Source organism: Apostichopus japonicus, chromosome 17 (assembly GCF_037975245.1).
Source record: "Apostichopus japonicus isolate 1M-3 chromosome 17, ASM3797524v1, whole genome shotgun sequence".
NCBI classification, from domain to species: Eukaryota; Metazoa; Echinodermata; class Holothuroidea; order Aspidochirotida; family Stichopodidae; genus Apostichopus; species Apostichopus japonicus.
The window spans coordinates 35978024-36001006 of NC_092577.1; the positions used below are offsets into that span (position 1 = coordinate 35978024).

General features: G+C 37.5%; 2 protein-coding genes, 1 long non-coding RNA gene and 1 pseudogene across 4 annotated transcripts in view; 2 read left to right on the forward strand and 2 right to left on the reverse strand.

Moving 5' to 3' along the window:
* LOC139954875 (arylsulfatase-like) overlaps positions 1-22983 on the forward strand; it is a 98489-nt gene extending 75506 nt beyond the window's left edge. Inside the window, exons 6-7 of one of the 2 annotated variants that reach the window (XM_071954853.1) lie at positions 12324-12630; positions 22533-22983. In XM_071954853.1, the coding sequence (XP_071810954.1) occupies positions 12324-12630; positions 22533-22968 (743 nt within the window). In that variant the 3' untranslated portion in view covers positions 22969-22983. The remainder of the gene's footprint in view (positions 1-12323; positions 12631-22532) is intronic. The other variant, XM_071954852.1, reaches the window with a different exon arrangement.
* Positions 964-3981, forward strand: LOC139985222 (uncharacterized). Its single transcript, XR_011799360.1, has 2 exons — positions 964-1480; positions 2866-3981. It is a non-coding gene; the product is annotated as an uncharacterized lncRNA (long non-coding RNA).
* On the reverse strand, positions 10351-10427 carry LOC139957847 (U2 spliceosomal RNA; annotated as a pseudogene).
* LOC139954879 (uncharacterized) lies at positions 16834-22252 on the reverse strand. The gene is made up of 3 exons (XM_071954859.1): positions 21651-22252; positions 18865-18965; positions 16834-18001 (listed from the first exon to the last, which is right to left on the reverse strand). The coding sequence occupies exons 1-3, from the start codon at positions 21740-21742 to the stop codon at positions 17799-17801; spliced, it is 396 nt and encodes a 131-aa protein (XP_071810960.1). The 5' UTR covers positions 21743-22252; the 3' UTR covers positions 16834-17798.

A 22983-nucleotide genomic window follows, 5' to 3' on the forward strand; every position in this document is an offset into this window, starting at 1 on the left:
GATACGCGCCTGGTTTGTACAAATAATCTGTTACCAAATGACAAGAAAACTACCTCCAGAATTTTCCGTTCTCAATTTTTGAAGTTTAAGGTATTGGATCCTTCTATTCAAAGTATCGATTTTTATGGTACCTCTTTTTCTCATGTTGTTAGACTCCCAGGTGTTGTTATTCCAGTCGGTGTGGTTAAATTATGTATCAAGATAATGTCAAAAAACAGGTATTATTACACGTCTTCGTGTTATTCGCCTAAATAAATTTTAGTTCCTTTCATAACATACATACTCTCTTTTTTCTTTCTTATTGTACAATCATTTGTGACAGCACTTACTGCTCTAGAATTAAACTGTTATTCGTTTAATAGAATCGAAACTTTAAAATTTAACTTCGTTTTTTCATTCGGCACCTTCATTTGCCTCTTCCTATGACATCCACCACTATTAAGGGTTTTTTTTTATGTTTCATCGGATATATGCCTCCATTGTTTCAATCATTATTCCAGTTTCGACGGGCTACACACTCTTGTTGTACTCCTTTCGCGCAACAATCCTTCTATGCTCTCCTAAAGGATCACAACATACGCTATGCAAAATTCAAAGGCAGCTTCCTTTTTCTATTCTCTCTTCTCTTTTCCTTGCAATTATGTCTTTGCTTGTCCGGTTTAGAATGAACAAATTATTGTGTGATGATGTTCAGGGAAAAGAAAGACAAACAGACTAATAACTCCGAATTACAATAAATAACAGAAAATGTTACAAAATCCGAAGTTATGTGACATTTAAGCAAAGACAAGATTTTTAGTTCGTTCTTCTAATGTTGTTGTTTCATGTTACTCTATATAGTAACTAACTGCTCCGATTATGCCTTAATTTGTAGAAGTTGTTGGGTGGGGAGGGGGGTACGTGACACATATCACATAGCAAATCGCTCCTACCACTCTATCATTACACGATATCAACGGCTGCTCTCTTAAAATGATAGACTGAAGAATTCAGTCTTCTTTGAGACTGAAATTTTTTTCAGTGTTATACACTGAGTTTAGACTGAGAAACACTCTACTTAGACTGTATTATCAGTTACACCGTTCAGTCGCTGTTTTGGACTGACTGTATTAACCAATCAGCTAATCACATGTGGCATGGCATCTTACCATTTTCAGTCTCTGTATTCCACTGAAAAATGTATCCAATCAGAGAACAGAAATGCGCCTACGTCATCCGAAAACTTGCAAATACGCAGCACAAAAAACAAGTGACAACCAGCGCTACAACTTGTGTACATATATACTACTATATTCTTCGCTTAGCCAGGTACTCGCTGTACTGTACGTACGCACGCCGTACACACAGCTAGGCATGAACGAGACAGACGACCGTATGTCTAAGCTAGAGTAAAGGTTATAAATTAGCAATGGCTGAGTCTTTAAGAACTTTTCTTACAAATAAAGGTTTCCACGAAGTGAAAACAGTTTTCGAGGGAAAGGTATGTATGTTTTTTGTTGTTTTCCAATTAATATAGAATAAAAGCTTGGCAGTTCGTAACGTTAGTTATTCTAGGCTTGTGCGCGAGGTAGGCCTAGCTAGGCTGTACCATAGCAAATAGGGCCTAGGCTGTTGTTATAATTGGTGGGGCCTATTAACACGATCGTCGGCGAATAAGCACGCCGGTCCTGCATATGTACCCGATCGTCGGGCAAATCAGCCCGCCTATCCTGCATATGTACCCGATCGTCGGGCAAATCAGCCCGCCTGCCCTGCATATGTACCCGATCGTCGGGCGAATAAGCACGCTTGTCCTGCAATATGTACTCGATCGTCCCAAAATGAATCTAGCCTAGGCTAGGTTAACCTCATAACAAATACTTGGACATAATAATGCTCAAGAAATTGCAAAACAAAGGACTATTATGCATAGATTGTAAGCACCCTTAATTATTTGAAAAATGTAGTGACTGCTACAGCCATTACAGCATGAAGCTCTCACGGTACCAGATCGTCGGGCAAATTAGCCCGCCTATCCTGCATATGAACCCAATCGTCGGGCGAATAAGCACGCTTGTCAGGACTGCAATATGTACTCGATCGTCCCAAATGAATCTAGGCTAGGTTAACCTCATAACAAAACTTGAACATAACAATGCTGAAGAAATTGCAAAACACAGTACTATTATGCATAGATTGTAAGCACCCTTAATTATTTGAAAAAATATAGTTACTGCTACAGCCATTACAGCATGAAGCTATCACGATTCTGTTAAACAATTACCATTGTATTTAAATCATGTGGAAACTGGAAAAGAATTGGTATGCTTTTGCTATTTTATTAAACATATAGTGGGCCATCAGTCTTTACTATAAGATTTTACAGTAATATTACCATTCACTAATCTTATGAAATCAGTTTCTTTTACAAGCAGATAGACATATTAGTGAAATCAGTAGGCTAAAATGTAAATCATATTCCTTGTTCACTGGTTTTCTATGCTGATGAAATGGAATCAGGAGATGTCATGAACAATTTATCCTTAAAAAGAGAAATTTCTGAAAACAACTAACAACAAACCTTGCTTGGTAACCATGTACCTGCCAAAATCAACATGATAACCCATAAATGTTAGGTTGAATTTGAATCCACCTTCACATAACACATCTCACCCACCATGGATGACATATTGCTGCCTATCATGAATTGATATATCTCCTTCGTACAATGCCAGTCATGTTCTTCTTTCTCCATTCTCTCCTAAATATTATTCTAGTCTAGTCCACATCGAACTCTACCTCTCAACATATCTTTTTTTAAGAATGTTTTGATTCATACCATATTGCTTGTCCTTTATCACATTTATTTTTATCTTCACCAAACAGGAGGGCACAGATATTGAGAGCGCAGCACAGGGCAGACAAGGACAATATTGGCAGCCTTTCATCCTATCTCTCGGACCAGAATTGAACCCCAAACAATTCTTCATTGTGGCAGATAAACTGGCCATTCCAACAGGGAGAGAGGCGTAGAACATACATTTAACATAGACTATACACCCCCTCTACAACACTAGTTTTGTGAGTTCCATGCTTCCATGGTGTATGGAATTTTGCAACCAACAGAAGTGAAGTCTCTAGTCCGTATCCTTGCCACATCAATAAGGGCAGTCAGCATGGAGTAATTTCAAGGAGTGAATGTTACATTTTATTGCTCTGTAGGCCGGAACCCCGTCTGTCAGCGTGGAGTAACTTTAAAAGGGTGTGAAGACTCGCGCAAAAAGAACGTCTAATGCCGGTAATCTGACCTAGTTTCAAATGAGGTGTGACAGAAGTGTTAGACACTGCCATGGATCCCAGAAAATACAAACACAGCTTGCTACCGTCGGTAATTAGACACTAGTGTACAGTCAGTACATACAGCTGCGGTCAATACCCACATCACAGTGTATAAACGATACAGCGATGAACATCTCAGGTTCAGCTAAAGATATCAAGGTATCACGTTTCATTACTGTCTGTCTTTGTTAGCGACACGAACAAACATCACTTGCAAGCAACAGAAAGTTAACTTTTTCAGATGGCTGCATGCTGTTTGGGACAAGTCTTCAATACCTTTAAGGAGTAACTAACACATACCCTAAAATGTTAAATTGATTACCCAGAGTTTACCAACAGTTTTATATGAATAGGGCTCCAGAAATAAATATTTCATTGATTTTTGGTTGTCAAAAATGTTTTTTAATGATACTGATCTAATTATGAATGTAATTAAACAAACACCTAGTTGCCAAAAAAACTTTGTTGTATGATTTTTCGAGCATGTTATTTTAATGTTTACTTTAATGTTCCCACATTTCACTGCACTCACTATGTTGAAGGTTTATTTAATTAAGCAATTAATTAAGCTAATATTATTTATTATGCACAATATTCCATAACTTGTGCCATGAAAAGCAAGTAACCTGATTATTATAAATTCAGTAACTGTAGAAAATTCCATTTGAGAATATCCTTTCCTCATTATTTTTTAGTCGACTTTGAGTCACATTTTTTTTTCAGCTTGAGCCCGACATTAAATGATTCACGTCAGATAATTTACAAAACTTCAAAGTTTGATTGAAATCCCAATCAAAATCACTATACATGATTACTATCAGAAAGTTAAGAAATAATTGAGGGTGGTATAATAGTCACATGTGCTGTTTTTGCATACAAATTTGCTTTATATGAATGCCATATCATGAAATTGTGAATGCAGTATATAATAATTCATGTTTATCTAATAGCCATTATGAAGTTAGTGCCATTCTGTCAACTGCTTGTAATATGTTGTTTTGTGTGTGCTGGATAATGACTTTCAGCAATCGCCAATCTATATCATTGAAACACAAAGTATTTAAATGTTGACGGCACTGATATATAGTTTAACCATTCCTAATATTTTATAAATAACCTTCTGAAAATTTGTCATATGTTTTCCCCATTTTGAAATCATTCTAAGAAATTGTTGCTACTATACATTAATGATTTACAACTGGAAAAAAAGGCAATGTACCAGATCCATTGTACTATCTTCGTGTTTCCATCCTATCCCTTTTGTAAAGGTAGGATCGTATAGTTACTATATCCTTTACAGCGGAAAAGTTAAAGTTCAGTGAGATCGGGAGATGGGATCAGCTGGGTATATAACGACTCAATTTACAGCTGTGTTGTCAATGAATTCCAGGGTATTACCACCTGGTGGTAATATACAAAGAATTTAAAGTGCTTTCTGTTGCAGTGGTGTTGCCAGACATATGAATTTTGGTTGGTGTTATGTCTATTTGTGAATTCCCTCTTGGGGGAGGGGTTCCCCAGGCCACCCATTGGCGACACCACTGATCTGTTCTCAGCTCACCTAATCCTTTTTCAAAAAAATTAAAGAACATTTTAGATGGCCCAATTCAAGCAGAAATTTGACAGATTAATATTGAACTGAAAATATGTCACTGTTATGTAAAGCATCTTATTAATTTGAACGTTTGTTGGAAAGATAACATGTTGTGTTGAACATCCCTCAGAATATTGTAGTTTTGATTTCTGTTTTTTTTTTTTAATATGATAACGAAAATTCTATAAGAATATATTAGTGAGTTAGTGGAAATAAAATTACTGTTCAGTGGATATTGACAATTATATTTCTTGATGGAATACCATTTTTAATGTACTTTGTGTGTGACTGTCACAACGATTTTCTGGTCTTTATAGCCTAACATGATTGGATGTGAAGGCGAAGTCACTCAATGAAGTAGCACCTTTCAGTAAATTCCCCTGCATTAACAGATCATTGAATGTTGTCTTTGATGATGGCCTTAAATGCATCTATATTGAAGAATTCCAGCACCAAGCTAACACGGAGGATCAATAGAAAAGCTTGTTCAATCCAGGATTTGCAGTTTATAAGATTGACAGTATAGCTGTGATGTGTAATAATTCAGTCTAAAGGACCGACTGTTCAGTCTGATTTCAGTCTAATAGACTGAGCATATTCAATCTAATTAAGACTGGTGCTGCAATAAATCAGTCTAAACTGCTGACTGTTCAGTCTAAAGTGGTTTGATTTTCAGTCTATTAGACTGCAGAGTACTCAGTCTAATTAAGACTGACCTTCAGTCTTTACATTTCAGACTGAAATTCAGTCTAAGTAGTCTGATCCCTTATCCCATCCATCATTAGACTGAAATTTCAGTCGATTAGACTGAAATTTCAGTCTCTCATTTTAAGAGAGTGGAGTTATATCTCTGCAAAGTTTGATTAAAAAACGAAGTCCACTGTGGATATGTTGAACATTAATATCATCTCTGAAATATGAGCTTGACATTTGTCGATGCAGAGATCACATGGCCATGGTATTCGTTGCATTGGCCAGTTAAGAATTAAGAAGTAAAGGTTGCAAATTTTGAAAAACTTCCCAAGGTTCTATTATATGAAATATAATAAGAATCGATTTCAAAGAGAATTCATTAACCATTAACTTAACAGAATTTTATTTATTCGGAATTCACTCTTAAAGATTTTAACTTTAAAGTTATATATTCACTTGTCACCGAGCCTTCACGTGTGACTCTAACAGGTATCACTCCTAGAATCAACAACGCGCCATTTGTTATAATGTATTCATATATATATATATATAGTTACAAAGTGTTTCCTTCAGTTTATTAATGCTGTTTATTATTATTCTGAATAATAATAATAATAAAAATAGTATGCTAATAAACACAAAATGTAGTTAAGAGTTAATCAACGGTTCACGGGGTTTATCACTGGATAATGCAGGGAAAAAAGTATAACTCAAACAATACACGCGGCCGTAGGCCGAGTGCATCAAACGATAGGGTTATATCGCCGTGAGTGCATTACGTTACGTTCATTGACTTGTACTACGGATACGTACTTAGTATAGTACACTATACATACTACGCCAATTATATAGTTACTTTCGTAAACACAAACATTTCTAGTACAATGGCTTCAATGACTTCAATTTTTATCAGACGTTTATTGTTGCTTTGCAACGTCCACTTCTTGAATACATTTTGTATTCTTGATCAGTAACATCATGCATGGACCTAGCAGTTAGACGTTACGTAAGTGTTAATATCGACGTCACAGTGTTCTGACAGTGGCTTGTCAACTACGGTGTATAACTGTCATTCGTTGTTTCGATCCCTTCAATCGCTGCTCTTAGGGTACTATTACTAACATTACGCATATTTGGCCTTGATGTCCGCTTAACGCAATATTATTAATAACAAGTATACTTCAGGCTGAAACTTTTCTTTCTCAGAAATTTTGGCATAATAATTACCAAGTGGTGTTTACACAGAAGGGCTTGTATACCATATTTGATCTGATTCGTTTGCTTCGAACTAGCTTAGGCAGATAGGTAGGATTGGTATCAAGCTTGCTGAGATACATTGTTTTCAACTTATTTTCATTCACCGGTGGGAATACCGTGCAATTATCCTTAGGTTTGTGAACGATCAGCTGAGGAGCACATGCCAATCAGATTCGAGAAGTTTGAACAAGTATAAATGAGCAAAGAATAAGAATTGTCAGACATTGATTCGTGCTGTCGTTTAGCTGTTTAACATTATGAATACTTTTGAATGCTGATCGATGTGAAGAGTGAAGTAAATATCAAACTTACCTGTAATGCTTTTATCGATGAGCGAGATTTTCCATTGCAGATACAGCCCGGATGTGAAAACTGGAAATATGGCGTTGTCTGATTCGAACCGTTTAATGGAAAATTCTTCGGCAAGTGGATTCTTATATGAGGATGCTTATCTGTGGTACTTTAATTAGTTGCAGTGAGTTCCAATCAAATAGTCAGTTTTCTTCGTCAACGCAACGTAAACTGCATGAATATTCAGATGATATTACCTATGGGAATAATATGTTTACTCAAACTAATATATACATAACCTTATAAGGATACCATTGCTGCTGCTTGGTCCTACAAATGCTATCAGCAAATCATATCCGTTGTTTGTAGCCAGCAATAAAGTTCAGATTACCTAATATGTGCATAAAATCATATTGAACAGTTGTTTTATTTTCGGTTTGGTGCCCGGAGATGACGTATTTGTAACAGCCAATCAGTGTGAACCAGGCTGATCGTCTGCCAGTGACAGTTTTATGTTTTTCGTTAGACTTTGGATTGCTGGGCATGTCGGTAGGCTACGTTTTCACTTCTTTATTAAACTACTTATTAATTTGTAAATAATGAAATTGAAAATAGAACAGCTAATGATGTCAAATCATTGTGTAAAGGAATATGTAGCTAATTAATACCTTATTTTTGTATTTTGGTCCATGGTTGGGCCGAGGTTTGGTGCCTGGAATCTTTATTAGGCAGGGAGGTCAAAAGTTTGCGGATCGCTGTTATAATGTATTCGTATCTATACGAAGTTATACTGCAAAGGGTTTCTTTTATGCAGTTACTTAATGCTGTTTATTACGTTCCGAATATTATTAATACTTATATGCTCATAAACACAAAATGTACTTAATAGTTAATCAACGGTCCACGACGTTTATCACTAGATAATGCAAGAACAGTGATATAACTCAGCCGTAGGGCGAGTGCATCCAGCGATAGGGTTATACCTCTGTGAGTGCATTACGTAACGGTTATTGGCCTTAACTACGGATGCATACTTAGTACACTATATATTACACCAGGATTTCCCTACTATATCCCCCCCCCCCACACGAACTCCCTGTGGATGTCAGAGTTGTCCACGAACCCCCAACTTTTCGAGACACGATCTGAGTCATTATTATACTATAATGCTTCGTAAAAGATCAAGTTCATAGTATAATATTGTAATGGGAAAAAAGAGTTTGTCGATAGGTACGACTTTTGATCATTACTAGATTATATGATATATCAGATTTTAGTTCAACAAAAAGTACTCTAGTTTTGACTTTCAGAAACGTCTCACGAACCTCCTGGGATGGACTCACGCACCCTCTGGGGGTTCGTGCACCCCAGTTAGGGAACCCCTGTACTACACTGTGCTATATAGTTACACACTTCCGTCAAGAAAGTAAACAACTTTTGAAGTACAATGGATTCATTGTCTTCAACTATTTGAACCAGGACAAGAAGCATTACTTCTTTTGGAGAATGACGTTTACTGTTGCTTGAAACGTCCATTTCTTATATACATTTTGTATTCCTGATCATTTACGGCATGCCTAGACCTAGCAGTTAGACATTACTTAAGTGTTGTTATCCACAGTGTTCTGACATTGGCTAGACAACTGGGGCGTAGAAGTGTCTTTCGTCGATCCAATTCCTTGAATCGCTGCTCTAAGAACATTTGAACAGTGCTTCGTTTGTTGATTTGAAGCCTCCAATAACATTTGACACTATTACTAACATTACACTTTATGGGGTCTCGATGTCCGCTTAACGCAATATTATTAATATCATTAATCATAATAAATAATAATAATAACTAAGATTTATGATGCGCTAATTATAAACAAAATAGTTGTCAAAAGCGCCGTACATATATAGTTTGAATAGAAAGAAAAGCAAAAGCAATAATGCAACAATGAAAAATAATTACAAATCAAATTGAAAAATGTTTAGCATAGAGGAAGGTTTTTAGTTTAGATTTGAAAAGTGATTTAATAGGTATACATTTTAAATGGTTTGGGAGGAAATTCCACAATTTGGGACCAGAAACTGAAAAAGCACCTTTCGCATAGGTAACCCCATTGGTTCTAGGTACTAGGAGGGTAATGAATTTTGACTGACGGGTGGCACGCTTGTATTGTTTTACTAAGAGAAGTTCGGTAAGGTATTTTGGAGATAACAATTGTGGATTAAAATAAGGACACGGCAAGTCAGATTTGAGAAGTTTGAGCAAGTATAATTGAATAAGAAATAAAACTTGTCAGACATTGATTCGTGCTGTCGTTTAGCTGTTTAACATTATGAATATTTTTGAATTTTGATAAAGAGTGAAGTAAATGTCAAACTTACCTGTAATGCTTTTATCGATGAGCGAGATCTTCCATTGCAGATACAGCCAGGATGTAAAAGCTATGTGGAGTTGTCTGATTCGAACCGTCCAATGGCAAATTCTTCGGCAAGTGGATTCTTATATGAGGATCCTTATCTGTGGTATTTTAATTGGTTGCAGGAAGTTCCGAACCCTAAATGGGCAGTTCCTTTGTCCAACACAACTTAAACTACATGAATATTCATATGTTATTAGCTATGGGAATATTGTGTTTGTTCAAAGTGGTATGCAAAACCTTATTAGGATATTTTTCTGTGGTATTTGAATTGGTTGCAGTGAGTCCCGAAGCCTATATGGGCAGTTCCTTTGTCCAACACAACTTAAACTGCGTGGATATTCATATGTTATTCGCTGTGGGAAGAATGTGTTTATCAATGTGGTATACATAACCTTATTTAGATAACGATGCTGTAATTGGTTTCTACATATGCGATCAGCAAATCCTTTCAGTTGCCAACAAAAATCCAGATTAACTCATATGTGCATAATATATTATGCAGTGAAACTTAAACGTCATCAGTAATTACTACCTACAAGAACAAACAAAATACCGACATACATTAACGGTTCATTTATTTAGCTGCCAACGTTACAAAAACCGATGTGATTTGACATTTAAGCAGTCAAAGTTTGTCGCAATTGTTTTCATGTTACTCTGCATTAAGTAACTTTTTTTGTAAAAGTCGCTTAGGAAAGAACCTGGGCACGAAAACCAAACTACCGAACGACTGATCCGCTCTCAACCCCAGTCCCCTTGCATCGGGACTGTGACTGTGTGATCATCGTCGGGTGTGCATCACCATTCCCCTCGAAAGGTAACAGATACTACACATGATCTTAGCCAAAAGGCCGAGAAGCGATAAGTAACTGCTCCAGTTATTCCTTAATTTGTAAAAAATGGGGGGGGGGGGGCGTGTAAATATCAAACTTACATGGAATGCTATCATCGATGAGCAAGATTTCCATTGCAGATACAGCCAGGGTGTAAACGCTAGAAATATGGCGTTGTTTGATTCTAATGGCAAATTCTTGGGCGATTATGTCAGGATCCTTATCTTTGGTACTTCATGAGCTTGGAGTTAGTTCCAATCAAATGACCAGTTCCTTTTTCAAACGAACTTAAACTGCATGAATATTCAGATGCTATTAGCTCTTGGAATAATATGTTTATTCAAAGTGATGTACATAACCTTATTAGGATAACGTGACTGCATTCGGTTCCTACAAATGTGATCGATACGATATTAACGACAGCAAATCATAGGAGTTAGTTGTGTTACCAACATTACCTTATACGTGCAGTTTCTTTGTCAAACGCAACGCCAATTAGACAGCATGAATATTCAGATGCTATTTGCAATCAATTTTTTGTTATTCGAAGTGTTATACATATCCTTATTATATCCTCTTTGTCATGTCGCGAATGGTGTTTCTTACATATAAAAGCTTTGTTGAGGTAAGTTGTTCATAAATTGCTGAAGTCAGTGATTCATAAATTGTTTTTCAGCAAAAGTTTAACATAAACTGCATTTATTAATTTGAAAAATGACTAGGCCTGTGTTGTAAAGCGCTATTTGGGGGCCTAGAGGGGCGACCTTTAACGGGAAAAACAACGTAAATGTCAACAACCAAAATGTCCAATTAAGTTGTTTAACTGCAATCCATTCCACAATTCGATAAAACGCCCAAACCACGAGAAACAGGCAGCTACAAAAGGATGCAAGGAGCAGTAACGGAGCAGCCAGAAAGCAAGGTAAAATCAAACATGAATAAAACAATCTACAATATGCTTCCTTGCAATTTAACTCGGCTAACTGTTATCCACCAACACTGTAATTAAAAAGTTAGGCAATAGCATCCAATCTTCAGTCCGAAAGACCATTTTGCAACATTTGTCATTCCTTTGAACTGATTATGTTTTTATATTTATAAATATATATATATATATATATATATATATATATATATAGCTGGAACGGCGTACCCGAGTACTTTTTGCAATCGATGACTATCACAGCATGAATATCCGTGTGTTTCTCAGCCAGCTTAAGCAAGCACACGTATGCCACACCGTACAAAATATATAATGAACGAATGGAGACAGCACTAATGAAATGAACTCAGCTGTTACCGATGTTATGGATCTCCTAAACGACTTAGGGCTCAGAGAAAGCACTCTGGTAATCTTTCTCTCAGACAACGGACCATTTTTAGAGATGTGTTCAAAAGCCGGTTTTGAGGGCCCTTTAAGAGGTAAGTTTAAGGTCGTAGTTTAGGAAACCCTTATTAAGCTACACTGTAAAAACTTTATCTTCTTGATAAATCCGTTAGTAGCATGGACTTATTAACACAGTCATTATGACTAAGGGAGGCCAACTAGAACCTCGTGAGTATGTATGTAAATATGGACGGTATGCATAATTTGTCCTATCATAACATTGCCAGAAGAGATGTTTGAGTTTTAAGAAGTGAAAATGCGTATTGAGTGGGCTTAAACTATACAAATGATGACGTAACAACAAATATTGAGGAAGCGTGAAAGAAAGGGGAATCACTTCGGTTTGCCGAGTTGTGGAACATTGTAGAAGTACATTGCCGGTCTGCAGAATACAGCGAAATTTTCATTTTACAGAAACGGAAGCCACTTAAATATCTACAGGTTTATTTTGATATGATTTCATCATAAATGTGGGAGACACAATGTCAACTTTGTCTTGATGACGTCATTGTCATCTTTCCTTTTGATTTTTACCGCAGGTGGCAAGTCCACAGTTTATGAGGGCGGTATTCGTATTCCGTTTATAGTAAGTTGGCCTGGACAAATTCCCGCAGGTAGCGTATCGCGTCACACGGTCAGTTCCATGGACATTTTCCCAACCATCCTTGACGTCATAGGAAGGGCTCTACCGACAGGTATCACTTACGATGGGAGCTCACTCAAATCCATCTTATACGAAGAATTTCTGATGAGTGAAAAATGGGGATTTGAAATTCAGTCACAGATGGCACCTGCCCATCCGGAGGGGTTGTATTTCTATTCTGGAGAAATATTGACAGCCATGAGGTAATCTCGTGCACGTTTTATTCCTCGTTTCCACCTTTTCATGAATTCTTGTTTTGTTTAGTTTTACTATCTTTTGTTTTCTTCTGTTTCGTTTCGTTGCCTTGCCTTGTGTTGCTCTGGGTCACGTTTCGTCTCTCACCCCCTCCCCTCCCCCAGTTTTGTTTTGCTTGCTTTGAAGTAAGGCTTCTTTGCTTCATTTCCTGTTTTTTCTAATTTTTTTTTCTTAGTTTGATTTAGATCTACTTTGTTTCATTTCCTTTTTTTTAATCATTTCCTTCAATTCTTCATTTGCTCGTTTTGCTTTTAGACCGATACCACTGACTGTTTCATTCGTTTCGTTTCGACTACATCGAGCACCCTTAAAACATCGCAGCATTATTTGAATGCACTTGAGAAGCGCGGGGAGGGGCTTTTGCCCGCCTGTTTAGAAAAAGTCCTCTGTTAAACTTGATAATTGATGACTTTGATGGGTCAGTAAGAATACAAATAAACAGATTTACAGCTAATACTTCCTTTAAGAACTTGTAATATGTTCTAATAACCTGCGGAATGATACGCGTATGGCCAATTAATGCATTGTCGTGCTTCTATGGGATACAATTATATAACTAAGAAGCAAAAAGACCCTCATTCCCGGCCCATGCATGTCAAAACCAAACCTCATTAACGATTTAGATATATTAATTAATATCCATTCTGATTGATAAATCCTTCATATATGTTACTGCGGTTATTGTTATTTTTAGTTCAGTGGTAAATATTGTAAGCAGCGCTGCATGTCTTTTCTAAGTTTTCTATCAAATTTTAAAAGCAGCAAACATTTCTTTTTCCTAAGAACTTTTAAAGGTGGGATCGCTCGTAATTTCCTCGTAAATTCTGTCCTTCACACCACCCGATTCAAAAATAATATCAATACTACCCTCTATCGGATCGTCGCTGTTGTCTCGTAATTTCTCAGCAATCCCGTATTTACGGCTAGTAAGCAATAAACGGGTTCGGTTACTTGAACGGTGGCCTTGGCGAAATTCCTGCATAGTTTCTTGTCTGTGGCAGTACAGGGAGTTGTTATGGAACAACTCCCTGGTCAGTAGTATGCGGTATTACGCCGCGTTTTCGTGTGTGTTGTGTGATACAAAACTCAGTGCTTTGTTTTACGTTCAGAACTTTTCACAACTAATGGGCTGTACAGTATAGGTTACGGTCGAGCTTTGCATCAGGCGTAATAGTTTGACCAGGGAGCTGCTACTCTAGCAGTTCCCTGCTTTTACTCTTTTAGGCCTACATGGTGAGCAGTCGAAGTCAAGAAACAGCTCAAGAAACTAATAGTTATGAACTTTATGTCTGATTCACGCTGACTGGTGTCACAAAAAGACAAACGCGAATGAGTGAAAAAAATTGACTGAAGTGATTACAAACTATTGGGTATCAAACGTAAAGTCAAGTCCGTCATGTGTGAACAATTGGTATTTCAGCCAATTTAGGTATTAATTATACATAGACTGAGTCACAGCTTACATTGTATTTTTATCTCAATACATTACATGTATAGAGATATTGTAACAGTAAGTGGGACTCTCTCTTCTCTTAAAAATTTTTCAGCGTCTTCATACAAAGTTCTTTTTCTCTGAAATTTCCAGAGCAAGCATATATCATATAGGCCAACAAAAGTTACTATTTTTTATTCCAGAATTGTATCTCATTCCATGACTTTTTCACCGATTTATGTCCAAATTTGGCCAAATCCCTCTGAAAAACCATTGAACCAAGGCTTTTTTGCACACGCTACAAAACTTGTTTGTTTCCCTGTTTTTGATAATTAAGCCCCGCCTCCAAGTTTGGTTTGTAGCAGATTGGCAATGACTCAAGCCCCGCCTCCAAGTCTGGTTTGTAGCAGATTGGCAATGACTCAAGCCCCGCCTCCAATTCTGGTTTGTAGCAGATTGGTTAGGACTCATGGCAGCTACATGTTAGATATACGAAAATGGCCACCCTCGCGACCAATATCTATACTGTTGTGAGATATGCTGCTGGTACTGGTAGTGTATTGCACATTAATTTCATACACATTGTCGTACTACATTTAATTTATATTAGGACTTCGTCTGTTTATAGCTCCATGGTTTTAGTAATATCAATTTAAGGATTGTACTGTTGTTCAGGTAGTTTTTCAGAGCAAGAGTCATGATAAGTTTGTTTGATTGCCCATCAGGTATTTTTGTATAATTACGTATACACATTGTTGTGTTTACAAGTTTAGGCTAGGCCTACAGTAGTGCATCCTATATTAGACTTTCATTTAGTAATGGCCACATTAGCATTGTACTGGTGGTGTTCAGGCAGTTTTGGGGCAGGGTGCAGTAAGTTTGTTCGATTGCCTTACAGTGTGTTTTAATTTTAACTTAAGTTCCAACTTATATTTTAACTGTGACTCCATAAATTTAACAAATGTGAATGGTATAAACAACAAAGTTTGGAATAGAGTGTATATTGTGCATTTCTAGAATGAAGCATCATTATGAATTAACAGCTTGTTTGGTATATTTCTTCAACCCCCCCCCCCAAAAAAAAAAGAAAGAATTAAGAACAAAAATTATAATCTATCACATTTTATTTTCACTGGAGTATGTATAAAAGAGGAGCCAGCCATAGCATCACAACTTTTATAAGACTATAAAAATTAAATAAGGTTATGTTTTATTTATAAGGATATAAGATGTATAACTATAAGGTTATAAGAAGTATGTTAAGGTTATAAGAAGTATGTTTAAAATGGAGAGGAACTGGGGTGGCTATAAGGAGAGGAGGAGGCCACCCATCACTTTCAATTAAAAACTTGTAATCTACTTGTACATTATTTTTTCCAAGTCATAAATCCACGAAATCTTCATGTCAAAGTTATTGAGAAGGAAAAACGTGGGTTGTTTTGATACTTGGAAGTGTACACAGTTTTGATGGTAGTCACCACTACAGTCTACAGTAACGTACAGTAGGTCGATAGGCCTAGCTTTCTCAAGGTGGGCATCAAGAATATGGTCGAGTTGTTCGCCTCTTCTTATTTGACTGTTGTCATTGACGTCAAACTATATGACCAAAAATATTATATATATTGATATTGATAATTGTAGAGACAGAGCAAAGATATGAAACTAGGAATCGAAATTAGAACTTCCAGTATTGAGATACTGCATCATTGATGCTCTTGTATATATAAATTTTAGTTATATACCAGGAGGGAAAGACAAAGCATTTTATGTCATATACCATATACAGATAAATATGTATATTTAATTATTTTTGGACTCCTGGCAACGGGCCCTTTAGGCGATCACAGAGCACTTGCCGTAGCTGCACCCCGTCCTCCTAACCGGTGCACGTAAACCCTGTCCTTGCACCCCTTTGACCCGAATTAAAAAATAACGAAACTTGAACGGAAAAGGGAAGGAAAATACGTTGCCATAAGGGGCGGCTCCACCCTCTTTAGAAAGGATTGGCAAAAAGGGAATAAGTACATGAACAATAAACTAATAGTTATTTCCATTGAAAAGTGTCTCGCTGAGCATCGGCCGTCAAAGCAAAAAACTTTTTTTTCTAAATCACGTCAGTGTATTGCTTTCCAGCGTACTGTACTCCCAGAATTGACTATCCTGTTTCTTGTTCCGAACGGCTCCCAACGAAATGCCAAAAAGTCGGCAACGGGGTTGGGGTGGGTTACCCAGCTCCACCATGGGGCACCTCATCACGACTGACTCGAATTACTCGAAAATTACTCGAAACTTTAACTGAAATTGGATTGAATTTAAAAAAATATATACTAGATGTTTGCATGGATCATACTTATCTATACTATTGTGTGACCATATAGGCGTACGGGCTCTATATAGTCAACCAGGAGAGACTGGGGGGAAGCTTTTTTTCTTGCCACAGAAAATTAAACATTGCCCGGAAGTTCCTAGCACGATTAATTCATTTCAAACTTCGACGGCAATGAAGGACAAAGAGAACCATATAGGCCTATGCCTGACTATAAGATCATTGAACCATCACGAACAACTCCGAATAATCTTCCATTTACCGATTCATATATTACACTGGGAATAAGGGGTGGGGGTGGGGCTTTCCATTTGATCCGCAAGTATATTGAACGGTCACCACAACAAGGGTGTATAGCTTGGGACTAGCACGGGGAGACTTGTCAACCTTGTGAACTTTTTGGGGGTGAGATGCGGGGGGGGGGGGAGTCGGCAAACTAAAACATACAGGGTAAACAGAGGGGAGGAAAGAGGTCAAGAAAGAAAGCGTGAAAGACAGATGAAGGGATGGAGGAAGAAAGTAAAGAAAATGTGGAGATGGAGGCTAGGGGTAGAGATATAGATATGATATGAAAGTACAGAGAGAAAAAAACCAAGAGCAGAAAAATGGAGATCACTGGGATACTGTCAAATACACAAGAAGAATATACAATCTAAATACTGGAATTAAATAATGCACAACATAAATACAGCTTTATGACATCAACAAATCAAAGGGGAAGGATATAATGTTTCAAGGATGCTGGAAAATAAGACACAACAGAAGATGATTATGGTTTCTGATCTATTAGGCTTCTTCTCTCTACTGCTACCAGGATGTAAGAGACCACAGGGACTCGCACAACTCTTTAAGTTGTGATGACCTCTGACCCTTACTATGCCTAACTGTTATCTTGCCAGGAAATAAATACACCAGTGCATGAGAGGAGTTGAGAGACAGGACTGATTGATCGTGTCGATAGGGGTACATGTGATTCAAGAAGATAGATGTAAAGATTAGCATCGTTTGGACACTTCAAATGGGACCCCCTCCCCACCCCCCACACCCTCCCCCACGTTCAAATCATATCCCCTCCTGGCAACGGAAATGAACACTAGTATAAATAAACCGATACAGATATTTATACACGCTGTGCGTGTAGGCCTATATACAATAATATAAAGCTGGCCATTCTCTGATTGTTACTCCTTGATTGAATTTCCCCAACCTTGCCCACCTTGACTTAGAGGGTGGCCAAGCTCCTGATTCACAGTCATAGCTACTATCGAACAAAATGGACGAAAGCAATTTATCTCAATCTGGTGATGCAGATGTATCATTAGCTGCTAATCCAACGTTTGTGAATGTCGCACAACCTGTCAACAAAAGTCTGGGAAAAGTGCTTGCCCCTGCCATATGTATGATCGCTTTTGTTCAGGATCATGTAAATGTGGCAATGTGTATTCGTATAGTCTGAGGTTTCTCTCCCATGCTGCTCCATATCTAATCCTACTGGTGACATTGGACAGAACATTGGCAGATGGCTTCTTGAGAGGTGTTGAAGTAACTGGATCAGGAGTATCTGTAGAGATTACATAAAACAAGAGTTACTAGATTGCAAGTATCCTGCTATAGCTTCTATGGCTGTGACTAAAATATACCTTTTGTTTAGAACTTATCACACTTATGCAGCACTGGAAACTGATATTTCAATTTAAATGGTGTCATTGAGTTTAGAGGACATTGAAGTTACAAGTATGTTGGTGAAACCAAGACCACCCTCAAGAAGCAGTTCTAGTCACAAGTCAATACCATGAAAATGGAGACTCCAGTAGGGGAACACTTTCAGCTGCCCAATCATACCATTAAAGACATGTCCCAACAGGTAACTGAATTCGTAGACTAACCATCTCAGACATAGTACACGACAGCAGAGATAGAGAGAGCGGACGGAATGCCCTAGCACCATGCAACTGAATGGGCTCAATATACAGGAAGGACATGACTAACTTTATCCTGCTCCATCTCTGTATTCTGCTATAGTTTATTCGCCCTCTCTCCTTACTTAATCCTCGCTTTGTACTCCACAGTTTATCTAAATACCTCTGCTTTCACTGACTCCTTTTGTTCAATACACCATTAACTTCTTTCTTTGTGTTCACCATGTCCTCTCTGTCCCAGGCTCTATTGTGTCTCTTGAATTTACTGTTACTAGTCAGTTTGCCTCTAAAGAAGATCCTGATAATATCAGGCCCACTTACTTTTATAAATTTTCATACACATGTATGCTTTTTAGTGGATGAGCAATATGCTACCATTTTTTTCTTTTCTTTTGGAATTTAATGAGAATGAAATTGTATTATTTTTCTGATCACATCAGATCAGATAAGATTAGCACTGCTCTTCCAGTCTGTAATTCATGCAAGGATAAACATATAAATTTACCTTCTCCTTTCTGAGTGTCAACTGATCTTTCTGTGGTGACAGCTGCTGAGAATGCCTCTGTTTGACTTTCAGCATCTTTCCGGAAAAGATGCATTTGAAACCTATACAATGAAACCAAAAAAATTGTCCGTAAATCATATAACTGAAATAGTAATTTTACTGTACACCCCAAGCTTAATTGTATGCATAATGAATCTGGTAATGACCAAATCATACAAACATACATGTTTTTATCATACCTACCCAAGAAAAAATATGAAAGAGAAAAGTAACAAACAAACACTTAGGCATATTTCAATAATAACATATTGTTAACCCACATTGATTTAAACCCAGATAAGGATGAGATATTCTTTCATACTCTTCTTCAACATATCCATAAACCGCGGTACCTTTCAAGAATTGTAAGGATAATTTTGTGTTGCCCAACTGCTTGCCCAACAACTTGAGCTCACATGTCAATGTAAAATTTACTATGTAAACTTCCTGTCTTAGTGAACTGATTGGTTTCATATCGCTAAAAGATGTCCAGTCTTTTGATCAGAGTTTGATGTACACTCATTATTTACCTACTGTGTAAACTTCCTGTTTATGTGAGCAGTTGGTTTCATGAGTGAGAATTGAGATGCTAGCTTACACCATGACATAAGCCCACCATTGTGAAAAATTCCTGTTTACATGAATAGCTTGATTTCAGACTACCATTAATTTAACGCTAGATTACTCTCCACAAGAGATAGTTTCGGCCACCAAATTTAATAGATATTATAATTTTTGAACACTAAACATCAGATCATTCACAAGAAGCTGAACAAAAACAAGCATAGTATATACTGACTATATATAAAAAATATGATAACTTAGCACATCATAAAGTATGAGCATCAGGCCTACACAAAAAAAACTTTCTTACCCCCAGGCATGGCTATATAAAGGTTTATATAGGTATAGCTATATGTACTATGGTCCCTCAATTTGTGAGGCTAATTTACCTAATTTCTTGCATAGCAGTTGGGTTCCTTCAAAAATCCCAAACACAGACATGTACACATGATTGCTGGAATATTGGACAGACAGTCAGTAGATAACAGTATAACACCCTGTTGCCCAAATGAACCATTAAAACTTGATTGCATATATGCTGGCTGAGGCTGACCTTAGAAAAACCTAAGGTCTAGTTGCATACGCAGCGGTGTGAAAACATGTGAATCAGTTAGGAGTGATTCTAAATTATTTATGTAGATGCATTATTTTTATAGGAAAAATTGCAGGTCCATGTGGTTGTACTTGTACAGCACAGTAGGCCTTCCTCACTGGTGTATATTACAAAATTAGGGAATACAGTTACTATGAACACTAAATTCAGATACTTATTACTAATACTATAGGCCTTAGTCCTATGTAATATGCCCAGTTAATTATGACTGGGAATAGGTGAGGCTTTTCTTTCAAATGCTCATTCACAAGAATTATTCTTCAAACAAGGACAGCTGATAACAATTTAGAACCTGAAGGGGTGGGGATGAACAGATCACCTAGGCCTAGTGGTTAGAAAATATATTTCCATCAATTTGTTGAGGCAAAAACAGTTTACTTTTTGGTGATGAGAAGGCCCAGCTTTCCATGGCATAAATATGAGGAGTGAAACTAAAGACCCCCAGTCCCTGTCAGTCTTCTTTAGGAAGGATATTTTAATTTTTAACTGTATACAGTACAAAGTGGCTATTCTTACAACTAGTCGTAACAATAATTTCCGACTACGCATGGGCAGTTGCTATTTTTGTGATTAGGAGTACTAATTTTACGACGATGAGTAACAATAACTTCCGGTTAGGGTTAGGATTGAGGTTCAGGGTTATGTTTAGGGTTACCTCTACTACATGCGCAGTTGCTTTATTTACTGCACTTGAATTTGCCTTTGTCGTAAGAATAGTTTATAATTGTTACGACTAGTCGTAAGAAACGGCCTATACAGTATCCTCATGACAAGCATTCACAAACAGTGATGATGATGACTCAGTAATACAACTTACTGCTATTTTGTGCTAGGATAAGTATGATAAGGTTAGCATACGCTAGGTCCATTGGAAAAATAATGAATGATAGGCCTAGTTACAAAGCCTAGGCTCATCAAATCATGTATGTTACAAATACAATAGCATAGACACTGCGAAGTTCGAACACCTAAGCCTTAAAATACCCCAAAAACTATCTTGATTTTATTGACAGATATGTACGTAAATACTTGCGCACGGGTCATTTTGGAGAGGAAATAACTGTAGCTTCCTAGTTTTTAGTGATATTGGCTTTCGCTTGTAGGTTATCATGGTGAAATCGTGTATTTCTTAGGGGTGTCCGAACTTTGCAGTTTTCTGTACTTCGCAATACTGACAGTTACCTAGGACAATACCCTGTAGTACTACTATGTACTAGTATTACCCTATACGGGTACCGTTGTTTTCCGCACCCGTTACTTTCCGCTGAAACAAAACGGTGTTTTCCGCAAACAAATTTGTCAGCGGAAAACAACGTTTTTTTCAACGGAAAGTACCGTTTCTTTTTGGGAGGAACAGAATGACTTACTGAAATTATTAGGCACATGGAAGGATTTAGGAAGATGGATAAGATAGGATTTGACTGTAACAGGATAAAATGTAGCTTCGAGACTAGATTTAGGATACAGTAGCTAAGGTTGTACTTGTAGCTTAGGTCAGCGGAAAGTAACGTATGCGGAAAACAACTGAAACCACCCTATACAGTTTTAGCCTAGCTTAGCAAATCATTACCTTTTTGTGTGATCCTGAAGCAAATGTTCTGCGAAATCTGCGTTGCTAACAGAAGTCAAATCGTGGACATGTTTGTAGAGTTCTTTCTCCATTTGCCAGTTTACGTAGGAACGTAGAAGATAGATCTTCGTGGCATCTCTTCGTCGCTGTTGTTCCTTTGCACTGCTGTTTTTGTCAGGTCCATGCAACAATGGCTTTCCTCCACTTGAACCTATACGCTCGTTCCAGGATAAGGTCGTTTTCTTTCGCCCGATTCTCCTTGCCCTGATCCCTTTTCCATGATTGTCACTATACTCTAGTCTAATCGAATGTATTTGTACGAAAATCGTACAGTATTCTTTACTCAAAAGGCACACAAACAACAAACTATCGCGTACGAAAATCCTTTGCGGTAAACAGTACAATAATCTGAAATGCTGTGCTATAACATTATGTGTGCATGGGTACGGGCTTGTTACGCATACGCTTGCCTGTGCTATTCACTGATCTAAATTTGCCACCGAGGTCACGTGAGTTTTCGGGGTCCCATTAAACCTCGCTGAAACCTCGATAATGCCAGCGCCCTCAAAAAAAAGTCTACGAGCGATATCGCCTTTAAGAATACATTACTCAACCAATATTAACGCATTAAAACTTGATTAAATATATTAACGTAATTTAATATGAGAGATAGAAAAGAGGGGCGATGGAGAGTAGGTACATTTTAGAGCGCATATCGTTGGTTAGAACGACCATGAAAAGTATGAGAAATATTATAACTTAGCTCACTACAAGGATTTATATCGCAAATATGGAAATGCAGTGACGTCTTGAAATATATTATGGAAAAATTTAACTCTCCCCCACCCCAAACCCAACCCATTTTTTGTCTTTGCCTTGTAGGTTTGATGGCTACAAAGTCCATTTCCGACTGCAACCTCAACCTCTCACTACCCGGGTAGGATTTGGCGAAGAATGCACAGAGGGCGCCCCATTAATGGAATATTACGCAGGATGTAGAGAACCTACTTGTTTTACAACTCAACAAGTTCCAACTGTTTATCTGATTGACGCAGACGTGGGAGAAGGATTTCGATTCACCAATTATTCAGAGATTGCCGTTTTCGACCCCGGGTTCGAGTGCAAGATGATGCAGTTGAATTTTGCCCACGCCAGTTCGATTGTGAGAGGACCGGATCTGCTTTCATCAACCAATCAAATTGCTGAATTACAACCCTGCTGCACATTACCTGGCTGCCCAAGCGCATCATCTGGTGTAAGAGCTAGTATCGGAAAACCCGCGTATGTCATTGTCTGCTCTGTGGCTATTCGTCTGTGACTAATATTTAGTTCA